Genomic DNA, 18,205 nt, shown 5'->3' on the forward strand with positions numbered 1-18,205 from the left:
AAAAACTGGCAGCTTTAAACGTGGAAAAAATCAGTGCCTATGTTGCAATGTTATAGTCAACACTGTACACATTTTTCTTCAAATAAAAACGGAACCACCTTCACGATAAAGCACCATTCAACATGCCAATCAAGCTACGTAATTTACCTTATTGAATGTAGTTGTGGGCTCCAATATGTAGGCCGCACAACTCAAGCTTTACACTGCAGGCTAAATCAGCACAGACACAATATCCAAAAGCATTATCAAAAACATAGTCTTTCTAGACACTGTGCCTCCACACCAGAGAGAGAAAAACATCAGATTAAGATTACACCAAGCGATTATATACCAGAGAACCCATACAATCGGTTCAGTAATCTCCAGAGACGGGAAGTCTACTGGATGTACCAATTAGACACCCTTGCGCCACAAGGGCTAAATGAAATAAATTAGACCATCTTCTAGGGCAGTGATGTCGAACCTTTTAGAGGCCGAGTGCCCAAACTGCAACCCAAAACCCACTTATTTATCGTAAAGTGCCAACACGGCAATTTAACCTGAATACTATAGTTCAATATAGTATATATTCCATGTACTTTATCATTTAGCTATAATATCCTGCCTACATTCAGTGCCCTGCTTGTGCTGTTCATAGTGTGCCCTGCACCGATGAATGGCAGGAAAAGTCTAAGCCATATTGGTACACCATAGACTTTTCACAGTGCGGGTGCCCACAGAGAGGGCTCTGAGTGCCACCTCTGGCACCCGTGCCATAGGTTCGCCATCACTGTTCTAGGGCATTCTCACCGTCGCCCGTCATCCACTCAAACTCCCTGATACATATCCCTAAAAAAAGAAAGGGAAAGGAAAGAAGGGGGAAAAGGGGGGGGGGGAGAAAACTTTTTTTACATCCTTTATTAACAAAGACATTTTATGTGAAGTTACAAATAGTTAAAACTCCTACAATTAATAAATTGTGTTTCTTTTGAAAAAATACAAAAAAACACCTCCCCCTGTGTTTTTGGTAAGTTAGCCCAACATATTAAATCCCAGGATCTGTATAAGATTATTGTTTCCATCACCCAGCTATGATCCTTTCGCGTCTGCAGTATGCATTGTTATACATATCGCTCTTTTTAGAATATATATATATATATATAATCAGAAATTTCATGACATTCTATCTCTCCCCCCTTGTGTCCTCGGCAGGCCTGTCTAATGACTAATTCCCAGGTCCTGCACGGCACTATGGTGCTCATTGAGGACTTGCCTGCAGTACGTACTGCTGTGCACTTTTACCCCTTTAAAATAGAAATTGTTACATCTATGTAATTGTATCTATGAGAATTATTGTAACTATTTGACAAGTAAGATAACTACATGATACACCTATCTATGATCCTCTACATCCTGTAGTGTGCGCCGCTGATTACACCTCTTTCTTTTTTACACAAATTGTTTTCATTTATTCATTTGTGTCGATAAATCAGCCATAAAAACGATCATAATGACACTATAAGTCACCCCTCTGTGTGTTCCCGGCATGCCAGTGCAATACTGTTATACTCTCAGGTACGGCATAGCATAATAACGTTTATCACTAGATCACGATCACCCGTTCTGCAGCATGCTCTGTCATGCATATAGCCAATAAAAATCATCATAATTACAAAACGGCTTCTGTAGAGATCACTAAGGTTATACTATGAGGTCAGCTCTCCTTGTGTTCCCGATATGCCAGTTTAACACAGTAACGCCCACAGACCCGCTTACCTTCCTCCCCCTGCTCCACCTCCCCCGGGTCCCACAAGCCAAACATTTGGGCTAAGGCTCCTTTCACACTAGCGTTCATGGGTCCGTTCGTGAGCTCTGTTTGAAGGGGCTCACGAGCGGACCCAAACGCCTCCGTCCAGCCCTGATGCAGTCTGAATGGAGAGGATCCGCTCAGACTGCATCAGTCTGGCGGCGTTCAGCCTCCGCTCCGCTCGCCTCCGCACGGACAGGCGGACAGCTGAACGCTGCTTGCAGCGTTCGGGTGTCCGCCTGGCCGTGCGGAGGCGAGCGGATCCGTTCAGACTTACAATGTAAGTCAATGGGAACGGATCCGCTTGAAGATGTCACCATATGGCTCAATCTTCAAGCGGATCCGTCCCCCATTGACTTTACATTGAAAGTCTGAACGGATCCGCTCAGGCTGCTTTCACACTTAGAATTTTTTCTAAGTTATTAATGCAGACGGATCCGATCAAGCGCAAGTGTGAAAGTAGCCTTAAAGGGATTCTGTCATGAGATTTTACCCCTATAACCTAAACATATGCTCATGTCCGGAGTAATAAGAATAATCCTAAGCTGGTCTTATTAAACTTCACTGTGGCTCTATTTGCCCAAAAAACTGGTTTTTATAACCTGTCAATCACTCACTTAAGGTGCCCAAGGGGAGGTCCGTTAATGCAGGGTGCCCGGCCGCACCCCTCGCCGTCCAGTGCCCAGCGTCACCTTTGCTGTCTTCTGCGGCGCCTTTTACAGATCAGCGCCGCCTCCGCAATCCTACCGGTCCCTCGCCAGATCCCGCGCCTGCGCACTAGGCTGAGCCTGATGTGCCGCGGTCTCCTGGCAGCGGCTTCATTGAGTGAAGTGCGCATGCGTATAAGGCCGGCACATGCGCACTTCGCTCAACAAAGCCGCTGAGCCTAGTGCAGAGGGACGGGTAGGATTGCGGAGGCTGCGCTGAGCTGTAGAATGCGGCACAGAAGACAGGGTAGGCGGCGCTGTGCACCGTCCGGCGAGGGGTGCGGCCGGGCACCCTGTATTTACGGACCTCCCCTTGGGCACCTTAAGTGAGTGATTGACAGGTTATAAAAACCTTTTTTGGGGGCAAATAGAGCCACAGTGAAGTTTAATAAGGCCAGCTTAGGATTCTTATTATTACTCTGGACATGAGCATATGTTTAGGTTATAGGGGTAAAATCTCATGACAGAATCCCTTTAAATAACCGCTACATGTCAATGTTGTATTATGTTGTATATTGTCCTGATGAAGGGGGCCCTTCACCCCTGAAACGCGCCGACTGTAAATAAATAGTATTGTTTTACCGTTACTTATCCTGCATCTGACTCCTGCTGACAGCGCCACCACAAAGGTTCCGTTTTTTCCTGTCTTCTATTGTGTGGGCTGTTAGGACTAAGGGAAAACACATTATTGTTAGCATCCTTACGATTTTTGCTCCTGGCTCTACATGTACTGACAGCAGCTAGACGCCTTATAGCGAGTTTTTGGAAGAAGACTACTTCACCCACCCAACTAGACCTTATTGCTAATGTTATGGTGGTTAGGAAAATGGAACACCTTTCCGCTATCCTAACAAGATGTGGCAATTATGGGATGAATACTTTGACGTGTATAGAGATCTATTTATTCCTCATCACTCTCCCCTTTGTGTCAGGCCCTGCCCTCTTTCTTCTCTTATATATAGTTATTGTATAACCTTATAGAACTAACGGTTCTTCTGTGTAATTTGATAACTGAGACTACCATTGTTTCTTTTCTACCTTTAATGGAAATAATTGACAGTACTGCTGTATTATTTTTTGCAAACAATACTTTAATAAAACAGACAAGTAAAAAAAAAAAAGTACAACAAGCCCTCAGAGGGCTATGTGAACAGAAAAAAAAAAAAAGTATGAACTCTAGGAAGGCTGGGTGCAAAAAATGAACAGAAAAAAGGCCCGGTCCTTGAGGGGTTAAAGACCGGTCGCAGCTGGTCTCCGCCAGTATCCCAGCCTGCACTCCGCCAGTGACGCTCTTCACTTATCTTCCTGCAGTCACCTGACTACGCGAGGCGTCTCCTCTATGGTTTGGGTAACCGGAAGAGTATTACCGCCCCTCTGATACCGGAAGTTCCGACATATTACCGGCGACCCTGAGAGGTAACGTGCATAGAACCGCCAGAGGGTTGTTCCCGGGAGACGGCTGGGTCAGTGGCGGGGCGCAGCTGTTTTGTATAGTCATTATATGAGGTGACAGTGCGGGCAGCACATGTCCCTGCCTTTACACAAGTGCCCCCTGGAGATACCTGGTGACCGGGAAAGGACTGAGCTGTAGAATAAACATGGCGGTTGCTTCCTTATTCCTGGACGTTTGACCCTCTTCTATATGTATTTGCAGCCCCTGTCCTGTAGGGAGGGCAGAGGCCGAGTATGGGGTTTACAGTGGACATGGGGAGGTCTAGTGCCTGTGGTCTCCCTGCTGGTGAGTGTCTGCTCCAGAGTCCTACTAATGTGTCTTGGGCTCCTATTCCCCATAGGGTGTATGAGATGAGGGAAGTAGAGGGCAGTCATCTGAGAGGGCCAGAGATCACCTCCTAGTCCGATAGGCTGAGCATGGACCCCCCAGTGTAGAACCTGAGACTGACGAGCCTTTTATCCACCGCTGCTGTGAGTGCATTGTATGTACAGCCCTCAGGATCGTATATGAGATGTACTAAAATACCAATTACTTTGAAAATTAAAGGGGTCTTCCAGGCTTTTACTATTGATGACCTATCCTGAAGATAGGTCATCAATATCAGATCGGCGGGGGTCCGACAGCCAGCACCCAGATCAGCTGTATGAGAAGACTGAGTGCACATGTGCCGTCTCTCTTCCTGTTCACCGCTTCTGTCTATGGTCTTTGCTATAGACAGCAGCAGTGAACAGGAGGAGAAGGGAGACTGTGCGTACTGTCTCCTCATAATGCTGATGGGCTGGGTGTTAGACCCCCACCGATCTGATGTTGATGACCTATCCTGAGGCTAGGTCATCAATAGTAAAAGCCCACACAACACCTTTAAGTTTTTAAAAGGGTTGTGCACCCTTTTGGGAGGGGGAGGTTTGCAAAACCCCTGCCGGCCACAGGCAGATCTGCGAAGGGAAGCATACTTACTTGGCTCCTTCGAAGGGAAGCATACTTACCTGGTTCCTTCGAAGGGAAGCATACTTGCCTGGCTCGTTTGCTCTCTGGCCTCAACTGCTCTGTTGGGCTCCATGGATGTAAACTTCCAGTTTTCCTGTAGATAACAGATAACTTAAACTTACCACAAGCCCTTTAAGGATCTGCGTTGTACATGTACAGAAGAAGTCTGTTCTTTAAATATGGAGCCCTCTCAGAAACTGAGCGGACGTCTTAGCCGCCAGATGCCTGTTTTACACATGAGACACCCAAAGGCAATGTCTATGGTGTTCGATAATGCTGAGCAGACATTTCACTCCTCAGGCATCTGAGTGGTGTTTCCCTGGGCTCGCTGTGCCCCAGGGGCCCAAATGGCTGCCCTGCAACAAGATTGATGGAGTCGCTCAGTTGCTGTGGCAGCCTTGAGCCCTCTGAAGCATCTGCTGACTGTACAGAGATGTTTCTGCGGAGCTGTGGCAGGGCTCCATAGGAACTCAGTGAATCTCCCTTTGGCTGCGAAGTTACACACTCTAAAATGGTATCCTTATAAACTACAGCTCGCCCTTCTGAATATTAGCCCTCTCACAGCTCCATAGATTTAAACATAAAAAATTATTGGCGGCAGAATATGGCAATGCAAAGAAAAAATTATATTTTTTTCCAGTATTAAAGCACAAAAAAACTATATAAATGTGGTATCGCAGTAATTGTACTGGGCAGGAGAATAAAGGTAACAGGTCAGCTTTACCGCATGAGAAATGTAGTAAAAATGAAACCATAAAACTGTCAGAGTTGTGTGGTTGTTTTTTTTTTTTTTTTTTTTGATTCATGGGCGCCGGAATTTTGGTGTGGAATTCATGACAACAGTACGGCAAATGATGCCATGTGTACAGGCTCTTAAGGCCCCTTTTCAGACGAGCGAGTCCCACGCATCCGACTCGCAGCATGAGTATGCAGCAGCTCCCGTCCTCACCTCCCAGCACCGACGGGGTCACATCGCATTATATTGATTTATGATGCAATGTAGCCCTTACAGTTCTGGAATGTATTAGATAACACTGACAGCATTATGCCAGTGTTATTCAATACATTCCAGAACTGTAGGGGTTACATAGCATCATAAATCAATATAATGCTGGGGAGGTCAGGCCGGGAGCTGCGTTGCGGACTCGCTGTCGGAGGAAGGCTGGTCTGCAAGGGGCCTAAGGGTTACATAGCATCATAAATCAATATAATTCTATGTGACCCTGCCAGTGCTGGGAGGTCAGGACGGGTGCTCCCTCTGACACATGATTCAAGTCAAATGCGTGGGCCTTGTTCGTGTGAAAGCGGCCTAAAGGGCTTTTCTGAGATTTTCTTACTGATGACCTATCCTCGGGATAGGTCATCAGTATCTGATAGGTGGGGGTCTGACACCCGGGACCCCTGCCGATCAGCTATTCTCTGCTTTTCCTAGGCCAGTGATGACATGAGGCTTAGGAGCAGCTCGGCCCCATTCAAGTGAATGGGACTGAGTGCAATACGAAACACAGCCACTATACAATGTACGGCGCTGTGCTTGGTGAGCAGCGAGAAGGCAGCATCGCTCACAGGAACGCCGCTGCCTTCTCAAACAGCTGATCGCCGGGTGTCGGCCCCCCACCAATCAGATACTGATGACCTATCCAGAGGATAGGTCATCAGTATTAAAATCTCGGAAAACCTTTTTAAAGAGAGTTTTTAAGTACCATGAAATGTTTAACAAAACGGCGGTATAAGTTGACAAAATTACCCCTATACGAACACTTGGCGGTAACAGTGACATCATCACAACTGAGGTCACCAATTCAGCCGGTGATTAGATGCAGCATTCACATATAGTTTCAGTTTAAGCAAAGACCGGCACAGGACCAGGAATGTGGCAAGGAATTTGTAAGTTTGTACTAATTGTATTACTTTATACCATTGTCAGCTATTTGTAAGAAAAAATATTATGGGTCTGGAAACCCTTTTTTTTTTTCACGACTTGGTTTCCTGTATAACATTTGTCTTTCCTTTTTGTCCGTAGACTGGCTGGACCATCTCTTCTCTGTCAATACCTGCCATGGCAGGCTGGTCTCATGAGGCAGTTTTGACTCTTTATCGAGCCCTCCTGCGCCAAGGGCGCAAACTAGAGTTTACTGATCGTGACTACTACGCTTCATATGTGCGCCGAGAATTTAGGAAAAATCAGAGCCTTACAAAGCAGGAAGACAAAGAAAAACAGCTGGAGAAAGGACAGTTTTTCCTGAGGACCAAACTGGGAGGGTTGGTGTAAAACTTGTGATTCGTCCACGTTACAGGTAAACATTCTGGATATTTCATAACTATGGTGTTCGCTAAGCATTTGCTTTCGGAGGCAATGAATTATTCAGGCTGAGTCATTTACACAACCAGTGTAATAGGTTATTGTTTAATAGACAGTGGCTTCTTGAACCTAGTTTAGCATGTGTACGATTACACAACCTCTGCTCCAAACAAGCTCATATGATAGCATGATGATCAAGTATGTAATATTTTGGAAAGCAAGAGCCTTGAATGTTAGTCTTTTACTGACTACCACATCTTTTGTAGTGACCTGTAAATTCTTGTTTTTACAGGAAACATGGCAGGGGCTGGAGAGAAGAAAGGGAAGAAAGATGACAATGGCATTGGGACCGCCATAGATTTTGTGCTGTCCAATGCTCGTCTGGTGCTTGGAGTTGGTGGAGCGGCAATGCTAGGAATAGCAACTCTTGCAGTGAAGCGGGTATGTATGGGTAGGATAACAATGTAACATTTTGGTGCATTAATGTTGCCATTATTTTTATCTAGTGAGAAAATAAAGCTATTGGGGCTCATGTATATGACTTTATGTATTTTGCAGTCCACAAAACGCGGATCCGCAAAATACAGATGACGTGCTTTCCGCATTTGTATGTCTGGTCTGCAAAAAGATAGAACATTGTCATATTCTTGGCTGCAAAATGTGAACCATTGACAATAGGTCAAGGAAAAAAGGGGATGCTACACGGGCGTCATTTGCAAAAATTATATATGGTTGTGTTCACGTTTCTGTTTTTCACTGAAGTGCATTTCCCACAAACCCATTGTTTTTTTTTGTTTTTTACTGTCCGTGAGTGAGACATGCACTACCTTTGATCTGACATGTGGACAAAAATGCCCATTACAATGTATGGGTTTGTCCAAAAATTAGGACACCTCATGGATGGCTTCCATGCTACGTCCCTGTTTTAGGAGATGCTTTGGAAATGAACAAAAAATGGACACATGGGCATTTAAACACTGCATTTTTTTTTGTAGTTGCATTTTATAATTTTTGGAATTTTATTGCCTCCTTGGCGTTTTTTCAAATCATAGCATGCTGTGGGTGTTAAAAATAAAAAATGAACACTTTTCACAAGCCAAAAAGGCCCAAAAGAATAAAACATGCTGTGGCAAAAGTCTGAGGGTTATTCCAGCCTCATGGTTGTATAATATAACAAAATGAATCCTGCTCCTCTTACCTCTCCTGTTCTAGTCCTTCCCTGGTCCCCTGTCAGACTCTGTTCACCTGGGTCCAGCAGTGCCGCGTCGACACGACACATGACTGCTGCAGCCAATCACTGGCAGCACCTGAGACATTAGTGGTAGTTACATGTTGCTGCCACAGCCATTGAAACAGACTGGCTGGTGACCAGGGAAGCATCGGCAGAGAAGCAGCAGGGAATTTGTAAGGTGAACACTGCTCCATTTGTTATTTTAAGCTGTTTGCAAAAAAATCATTGCGTTGGAAAACACTTTATGGGTGCTATCATACGTGCGGGTACTCCACTCCAGTTACTGCTAATTGCTAAGCTGCACTTATACTCTACACTGGTGCTTTTACTCTGGTTTGGTGGTAGTGCCCTAAAAAGCAAGGGGTATATTAACTATTCCTGCCATGTGCCCAGCGTGTCATTACAGTGCACTGTGAGCCATATACTCCAAGATGGCACTCAACACCAGGTGCAATTGCTGAAACTTCATCCTTCCCTTTTTTTTTTTCTTAGTAAAAGTTAGAAGGAGATAGATGTACTTGCTCCATAATGTCATGACAAAACCAACTTCAGTCTTGTGATCAGATCTTTGTCGTTTGCTGGTGAATGTACTAAATAGGCTACCCAGCATGGGTACGGTAGTATTTACCCATGTGAGGAATTATTTGGTACCCTGTTGGATTTATTGCTGCATTGACAGGAGTTTGCTACCAGTACCAAACAGGTCATTTTTTAGTTTTGCGTGCATTGTCACTTTACAGGAGAACTGATACAAGGTCCATGGGACCAACAAACTAATATGAATCTTCTCATATTTCTCCAGATGTATGATCGCGCTATTAGCGCTCCTGCTAGTCCATCTCGATCTAGTCAGTCTAGCAAGCGGAGTTGGGAGGAACCAAGTTGGTTGGGCTCATCTACACGACTGTTGAACAAAGATATGAAGACGTCTGTGAGCCGCAGCCTGCAGACCCTTCCAACTGATCCTTCTGGATTTGAACAAGGTGGGGAATTGGCATCTTATAACACAAAATTTGTGGGGTTTACCTACTTTCACCTACCCCACATAGTTAACAGGCTAATGTTAGTCTCTGCCATTGAAAAGACAGAGTCTGTACTTTGACAGGGAACTGAAATAACCTGTTCATGCGGTTCAAAAACCGCACAACTGTGCAGGTAGCTTTAACAACGTACCCTATGTCCCCTAAAACAGTGGGGGAAAAATTGATGATTGTCTAAGTAATAGAAACCTCTGTATAATGCCCTCCTTGCCCAGTCTGTGAGTTTTGGTGGCAGCCTTTGTTAGGTTTGTAGTTATGTTATAAGCTTTCCAGTTGGTTATAATGGATTTAACCCCTTTTAAGACCCAGCAATTTTTCATTTTTGTTTTTTACTGCCTACCTGAATCTGTCACAGCAACAGCTCCCTCAATCTCATGGGTAAGCCATTTGGACCCCAGGAGCACAGCGCTTCCGTTTTAAAGACCTTTCTGATGCTATAGTCGCAGTTGACCACGGCAACTGTAGGGTTAAATGTCCATGAGTGTCGTTATTGCCTATTATAGACATTGCCTTTGCGTGTATGGTGTGTAAAACAGCAGGCTCTTGGCGGTTATGGTACCTGCTCAACTGAGTGGACGCTATGTTAAAAGACCCGACTTCTGCTGTACATATACGACTGAGGTCAAAAAGGGGTTAATAGTGCTCCGTTGAATATTTGGTTTGGCGTATTTTTTGTAACCCAACCCTGATATCTACTTCTCTACAGCTCAGGGACCTTTCAGAACAGGTGTATTTTCACATCATGTGACAGATCATGTGATACTTTGTACATAGGGGACCTTAGTGTGCTGACACACGTTCAGGCTTTTTGAAGCCTTCAAAAACTGCATAAAAAAAACAGAATGTGTCAGCACCCTTATTCAACTAATTATGTGAGTTTGGAAGTTAATTGGTTGGACCAGATTTTAGAGGTTTCATGGGGGGGGGGGGGAACATACTTACTGTAGTAGTTTGAATTATTTACTGAAAATGGAAATTAAAATCCATTCTCGCTTCTGGTTGTAATGCAACAAAATAGGAAAAACACCAAGTAGGGTGAATACTGAATACATTGCAAGGTTGCGAGTCCGATCTTCAGAATGGGGGTCCTGTTGGCTGCATCATCCTGGCGGAGAATGAGTAGAGAAGTGACTGCTCGTCTGTCTGGAAGTCATGGAAGCTGGAAGTCATGGAAGCTGGAAGTCATGCCTGGAAGCTGCAGCCAATGGCCACCTCAATGGGTGAGAAGGGGTCTAGAGAACTTGCATCTATCAAACATTTATGGCAAATCCTGTGGATATGCCATGAGTTTCTGAGATCGGATTTTGACCCTGAAATCGGGTCCTGAAAGTAAAGAACTGCTGAGTTTACTGTGTTTTAAAAGTGTTGTCAATAGCTTTTTTTATTTAGTAGTCTGTACAAATAAGGCACACCTATTTGAATTGACTAGTTTGCTTGATGAATGGATGCAATCCTATTGCCTAATAAATAAAAATAAAATAAAAAACTCTCTCTAGATTTCATTCGACCCAAAGCCCCAAGTCGCAAGTCCCAGACTGATTTGAAGAAGACACGCTTGAAATTATCACTTCAGGAGAAGCTCTTTTCTTACTACAAAAAGTCTGTTGCCATTCCACCTGCAGAGCAGAGCCATGCCAAGCAGGCCGCTATAGAGATCTGTGCCGAGCTACGCAACTTCATACACAGCAAGTTCCCAGACATGCCTCTCAGAGACATGCACCTGAGCGGAAGCTTGTATGATGACTTACAGGTAATGTTTTTGCTGTAGGTTTTCCACATATTCGGATCTCTCACTGGCGCTCATTTTCATAATTAGATGTGTGACTGCTAACATTTAGTGTATTCAGTATCTCAGAACCACCTAAACTTTGGCCTATTCTGACCTTTTTCCTTCTCAACTACTGCATAGACACAGTTAAACGTACAGCTGACACTAGAGAGCGCTTACTGCATCCGGAAAAACATTGACATTACGGTTATCTGCATAATCTGCAGGATTCTTGTTGCTGCAGAATTATATACATGTACATCAGTCTCAGAAGCTGTAATTCTCATGGGAGCCCAGTTGTGACTAACAGCTGGCCTCCCACTGCAAAGAATGCAGTTTAACCCTTAGATGCTGGCGTCAATAGTAACCGCTGCATCTAGGTGGTTAAACTTGCATGTGACTCACTCTGTAACCTTATCTGTCGTCATTGGCACAATTGCAGGGTACAGATGGTTTGTAATGGCTCCCAGGAATGCTATCTTAGTACTGTTATTAGGACATGCCAGTGTATTGCCGAAGTATTGCAATATACTATACAAAGTCCCCTAATTAAAAAAAAAAGTTTAAAAATATTAACAGACAAGAAAAAAACACACATAAATCGGTGTTACTGTGTCTACAAACTATTTTATTATCAAGTTATTTAACCTGCATAGAGAAGGTGGTGAAAATCCAAGCGGTGGGGGACACCTATTAACTGTTTGAAGCGGTTGTGGATTTCCCCTGAAATGGATGGAGCAGCTGGTCAGAAAAGTCCACCGCCGCTCTATTCATTTCTAGATAGCCGAGTACAGCTGGAACTGAAACACCCTGATTGACAGGTAGCACAACAGCCCTTCTTCTGCTCTTTCAAGAGTGTGAAAACACCCGTCCTACACTGCCAGCACCTGCAAGGTAGCCCTAATTAATATCTCGCAAATCAAAGTGCAATACTCTTAATGTTTGCCCCGAGAATGCTTATTTAATGCTGTTTTGCTCTAATTGAGCTCAAAGCTATAAGGTAATTACAGAAAATTAACAGGTTGATTGTGATCATTTCCTGCGTAAGGAGGGGTTTCCATGTGGCAATTACTGCATGCTGTCAAAACCACAGCCATGAGCTGTGGACGGGGTTTTCGAATAGTGTGCTCCGTGATTTTGCCAGTAATACAGCCGTTTAACTTGCAAATCCACCCGGCCATTAACATGACTGTTAAAGGATATGGACACCCTTGTAAAAAAATAAAATGTACACTAATTTATTTTGTGGAGAAAATAATTTCTCCAATTGGTTCTCTTTAGCTTTTTTTGTTTTTGTTCTATAGCCTGCTGTGCTTCCTATGCACAGCAGGCTGCTCTCAGTGTCATCTGCCGGATTTTCTGTAACTCCTCCTGTGTGCACATGGGAACGCGCGCTGTCTCCCTCTCACCCCTCGTCCTCCTCCTCCTCACCTACTCAGGAGCGCTGTATCAGAAGCTGTCAGGTCCAGCACACATGAAGCCCCGCCTCTCTCCTGAGAAGTCCCACCCATCACGGACATCTCTCTCACCAGGAGAAGCTCCCGACTACATTGTGGTTGCAGGACCTGTGGTGATGTGATCAGCCATGTGTGTGGGAGGAGTTAGGGGAACACGGGCTCTGTGTAGGACTGTACTGGTGGAGAATGCAGAGCTACTTTATATATGGAAGGTGTGTATAAAGCAGGGCTATGTGGCTATGTCAGTGTAACCAGTCTATTGTACAGTTTTCTGTATGTAATGTGCACACTGTAGTTCTATCTGTGTAATGGACATGTAGCAGAGCTGTGTGTGCAATGTATATATAGTAAACTATCTGTGTAATGGGCATGTGGTACAGCTGTGTATGTAATATGTATATAGCAGCGTCAGGTGGGCCCTGTGTATGGCAGCAGTGGTCTTATATTTAGTGTATGATATTGGATAAATGTAAAATTGTCTACATGTATTTCTGTATGGGAGACTAGCAATGGTTTCCCTGCAGAAATAGCCTTATAACGTAATGTGGGCCTATGCATTATATATGTGAATTAACACAAAATTTGTACTCCCCCTCGGCTAAAAATACTCCTCAAAATTGTTTATCTCTAGCAAAAGATTTATATACTGCAGGAATAACCGTAATAATATAGAATAACACACATCAGGCCAAATATCAATATGGAGGTGCAGGCCTATGGATCTGGCAACAAATCCAGGACAATATAAGAATTTAAAAACATTAGTGAAAAGAAAAACACTTTATTTACCCCTGTGGTCGCAACTATGGATGAGTGAACTTGTGTTTCAAGTTTGGTGTACAAGGTTCAGGTTTGGGTTATGTAAGAATTCTGTTATGGATTCTGCTACCATGGACCATAACTAATGGTCTATTCACACATCCGCATCTGTTCCGCAATTTTCCGGAGGGGTGCGGACCCATTCTTTTTTTAATGGGGCCGCAAAAGATGCAGACAGCATACCACACCGTGCTGTCTGCATTCGCATTTCTGTTCCGCGGCCCCGTAAAAAAATAGAGCCCGTCATTCAGATTTCTATCATAGTGCCGGCCATGTGCGGTCTGCAAAATGCAGAACGCCCTTTTCCCAAAATAAAGTAAAAAATAGGGAAAAAGAAAAGTAGACATTTAAGTATCGCCGTGTCCATATCGACCAGCTCTATAAAAGATCACATGACTTAACCCCTCAGTTGAACGCCGTAAAAAAAATGCCATTTTGTTTGTCACCTTACATCACAAGAAGCATGAAATAGTGGCCATGAAGAAATAGTGCCAATCAAACAGTCATCTCATACCGAAAAAAAATTAGCCCCTACATAAGACAGTCGCCCAAAAACAAAAAAAATTATGGCTTTCAGAATATGGAGACACTAAAAAATCTTTTATTTTATTTTATTGCTTTATTATGTAAAACTCAAACAAACAACCAAAAAAAGTCATATTTGGTGTTGTCGCGTCCGTAACAACCTGCTCTATACAAATACCACATGATGTTAACCTGTCAGATGAACGTTATAAATGACAAAAAAATAAAAACTCTGCCAAAACAAAAAGTGTAATATAGAGCAACCAAAAATCATATGTACCCTAAAATAGTACCAACAAAACTGCCACCTTATCCCGTAGTTTCCAAAATGGGGTCATTTTATTGGAGTTTCTACTCTAGGGGTTCATCAGGGGGTCTTCAAATGTGACATGGCAAGTTAGAATTATCCCAGTGAAATCTGCCCTCCAAAAGCCATATGGCGTTCCTTTCCTCATACGCCCTGCCGTGTGCATGTACAGCAGTTTGCAGAAACACCCTATATGTGGTCATAAACTACAGAATCAAGGCAATAAATATTGAGTTTTGTTTGGCAGTTAACCCTTGCTTTGTTACTGGAAAAAAATGGATTTAAATGGAAAATCTGTCCAAAATAAGTTAAATTCTGAAATTTCATCTACATATTCCTTTAATTCTTGTGGAACACCTAAAGGGTTAACAAAGTTTGTAAAATCAGTTTTGAATACCTTGAGGGGGGTGTAGTTTCTAAAATTGGGTCGTTTTTGGGTGGTTTCTATTATGTAAGCCTCACAAAGTTCAGACTTAACTGGTCCTTTTTAAAAAGTGGGTTTGGGAAATTTTCTAAACTTCTGAGCCTTCTAATGTCCCCAAAAAATTAAATGTAATTTTCATGTGGAATGTAAAGTAATTACTATTTTTGGTGGTATCACTATTTTATAAAAGTAGAGAAAATAGAAATTTGCAATTTTTTTTTAAATTTGTTGTAAATTTGGTATTTTCTTTATAAATAAAAATTAAATATTTTGACATGATTTTACCACTATCATAAAGTACAATATGTGACGAGAAAATAATCTCAGAATGGCTTGGATAAGGCCTCATGCACACAACCGTAGTTGTGGTCCGCATCTGAGCCGCAGTTTTTGTGGCTTGGGTACGGACCCATTCACTTCAATGGGGCCACAAAAGATGCAGACAGCACTCCGTGTGCTGTCCGCATCCGTTGCTCCGTTCCGCGGGCCCGCCAAAAAAATATAGCATGTCATATTCTTGTCCGTTTTGCAGACAAGAATAGGCATGTCTATAATGGGCCACCTGTTCCATTCCGCAAATTGCGGAAGGCAAACGGGCGGCTTCCGTTTTGCGGATCCGTGGTTTGCGACCTGAAAAAAATGGCTTGTTCGTGTGCATGAGGCCATAAAGTGACATGTCAGATTTAAAAAGTCTGGGTAGGAAGGTGAAAACTGCCCGGGGGTTGAAAGGGTTAATAGTCACATATTTTTGTCAGTAAGTTTGTGGTATTGCTGGCAAAATTTTGCCTCTTGATAAATATGCCATTTGAAAACCCCATCCACGGGGCAAGTGGGTATGGTACTGGCCACATTCGCCTACCGCAGCATGGAAACCCAACCTTACTGTTATAATAATTGCTTTTTGTTTCTAATTTTTAGGTTGTTAGAGCGGATCACATTCAACTCATGGTACCTCTTCTGGTGGAAAATAATTTGTGGTCATGTGTCCCTGGCGAAGAAACTATTCTAAATCTGCCAGGATTCTGCCTACTGCGTAGAGAGAATGTTGAGTACTTTCCTCGTGGGACTAGTTATTGGGACCGCTGTGTGGTGGGAGGTTACCTTTGTCCCAAGACTGTGGTAGCCACCTTTGAGAAAGTGGTAGCTGGTTCCATTAACTGGCCAGCCATCGGCAGCATGTTGGGCTATGTGATTAGGCCAGTAGTGCCATCAGAAAGCCTCATCTTAGAGGTTCAGTATGACGAGGATCGGAAACTCTTCATAGACTTCCTGCCATTGGTTGCCCTTGAGGACCATACAGCCGTTGCTAAAGCTCACAGACTATCACGTTTTGGGAACATGTGGCGGCTAAGCCAGCGTGGAGCAGAAATCGCTGCTTTGATGGGGAGGGATCAACAAGATTCAGGTTACCGATGTCTTTGCCTAAAAATTCTGAAGGCTATATGTCGATATAATTTACCTCTGACCCACCTTACAGCCTCCCACCTAACCAACATACTTCTTCATGTTTCTGAAAAAGAGGAGGACTGGTCACAGGGTGCACTGGCAGACCGTTTCCTTCAAGCGCTTCGGGAAACTGTTGGTTACCTAGAGACTGGGAATTTACCCTCTGCAGTAGACCCAAAGGTGAACTTGTTTTCTGAACTTACACCAGATGAAGTGGATGAGATGGGATATTTTCTTTACTGCTGCTTATCAGAGCCAGAGGTGCTTCTTAGGACAGGGGAATGATCATATTTCAAGCAAATGTGTTATGACAAGGAAAGATGATGTGGTTTTAATAACTATAACTACAAAAGGGTCTCCCTGGCTACTTACCTGGCTATTTTTTTTTATATCTGGTTTGACATTAGTATTTATATACATATATTTTCCCCATTTATGTATTTTTATTTTTTTCACTTTGCAGGAAGGCAGTGGTGGATGTTTTACACTGGAGGATGCATTGCATTTATGACAAGGCGTAGACCTTGTCCTAAATTAGGCACATCTTCCACCAGTTTGTGCTCCTGGAGTGAAATCTGCTCCAGACCCTGAATGAAGTAGATTTCGAGCATCGTTTACGCGAGTTTCCTGGTGTAAATGTTCATGAATTTGCTGGAGCTGATACCCACACACCACTACCCAGATTCCAGGCCAGCATCAAAATGCAACGTGCGAAAAAATGCAGTTGCGTGGGTGTTGAAAAGTTGCTAAACAGGAACTTTATTTTATTTTTTTTTGTACCTAAAACTGGCATAAGGACCGATAGTAAATGACCCACAATATCTTTAGCCATGAACATAATGTCCCAAAAGGATTTAGACAGAGTTTCTGTTAAGAGGTGGCACAATACCATAATTTTTTTCGATTCGATTTCCATACTAATAAAAGTATTGCCATACTCTATACTAAATTTATAACACGGGAAAAAACAACAACGCATTAACCCCATGTTGATGGGTAATATGTATGTGTATATATATATATATATATATATATATATATATATATATATATATATATATATATATATATGTTACACAAAGTATTGATTGCCCATTATGTGAAAAGGGTACTTGATGGCGTCGCTTACTATTAATGTGAAGCACATGGAAGTCTAAATTGAGAAACCATACACCTCACATTAATAGTAACCCCATCAAGTACCCTTCGCATAGTGGACAACATGAGGTAAATGCGTGAGGTACGTGATGGAGTTATGGCTTTTATCAATTTGGACCTCCATGTGCCTCGCATTTAATAGTAAATAACCCTGTCATGTGTCACATTAACCCCATGTTGCCCATTATGTGAAGAGGTACATGGCGGGGTTACTTACTATTAATATAAGGCACATGGAGTTACTAAAGTAATCACACAATGTGCCTCACAATAAGTGACCCCCATCATTTATCTGACATGATAACATTGAGATTAATAAGACATTAATCCCAATGTTCCTCTATGCTGCCGGCTGGCCGTGGTGCTGATCATTGGAAGAAAATTGAACCCTTCACTCCTATGTGCACACTATTCCCCACACTCCCTCTAACACTGCCCCCTCACACTCGCCCCTCAGCCTGCACTCATTTTCATTGGTGGCAGTGGTCGGCCACGTCACAATAGGAAGAGAGGGATGCACTACGTCCTTCTCCACTGTGCGGTTGCTGATGAGAACAACTGCTTGCGCTGTGCACTTAGTATCGAAAAATGTGTAAGCCGGTATTGAACTGAACCTGGGTATCGAAAATGTATTGAGACTTCGATACCTGGTGCAACCCTAGTCTGTGTAAACCTTTCCCATAGAAAATGATTTCCAGAAATAAGGAGCGTTAATGGGAGTATTATAGAAGAGATGCCCATAATTTGGCTATTTCCCTCTCACTTCTCTGTTCATTCAGTAATATATGTTTCCAG

At 43.2% G+C, this 18,205-nt stretch overlaps 2 protein-coding genes across 5 annotated transcripts; both read left to right on the forward strand.

Annotated features, from left to right (window-relative positions):
- The first annotated feature begins 3,779 nt into the window (after positions 1–3,779).
- LOC122943226 (MIEF1 upstream open reading frame protein-like) lies at positions 3,780–7,205 on the forward strand. Of its 4 annotated transcripts, none has more exons than XM_044300806.1 (2): positions 3,780–3,909; positions 6,957–7,205. In XM_044300806.1, exon 2 carries the CDS (start codon positions 6,993–6,995, stop codon positions 7,203–7,205), a length of 213 nt encoding a protein of 70 aa, XP_044156741.1. In that variant the 5' UTR covers positions 3,780–3,909; positions 6,957–6,992. The 4 variants fall into 4 exon arrangements, with proteins under 4 accessions (XP_044156741.1, XP_044156742.1, XP_044156740.1 ...); XM_044300807.1 differs by lacking the exon at positions 3,780–3,909 and adding an exon at positions 3,938–3,956; XM_044300805.1 differs by lacking the exon at positions 3,780–3,909 and adding an exon at positions 3,965–4,231.
- A 327-nt stretch (positions 7,206–7,532) lies between these two features.
- On the forward strand, positions 7,533–17,203 carry LOC122943225 (mitochondrial dynamics protein MID51-like). Its single transcript, XM_044300804.1, has 4 exons — positions 7,533–7,676; positions 9,269–9,449; positions 11,003–11,256; positions 15,725–17,203. Exons 1-4 carry the CDS (start codon positions 7,533–7,535, stop codon positions 16,535–16,537), a joined length of 1,392 nt encoding a protein of 463 aa, XP_044156739.1. The 3' UTR covers positions 16,538–17,203.
- Positions 17,204–18,205: the final 1,002 nt, after the last annotated feature.

Source organism: Bufo gargarizans, chromosome 7 (genome assembly GCF_014858855.1).
Source record: "Bufo gargarizans isolate SCDJY-AF-19 chromosome 7, ASM1485885v1, whole genome shotgun sequence".
Taxonomy (NCBI): Eukaryota; Metazoa; Chordata; class Amphibia; order Anura; family Bufonidae; genus Bufo; species Bufo gargarizans.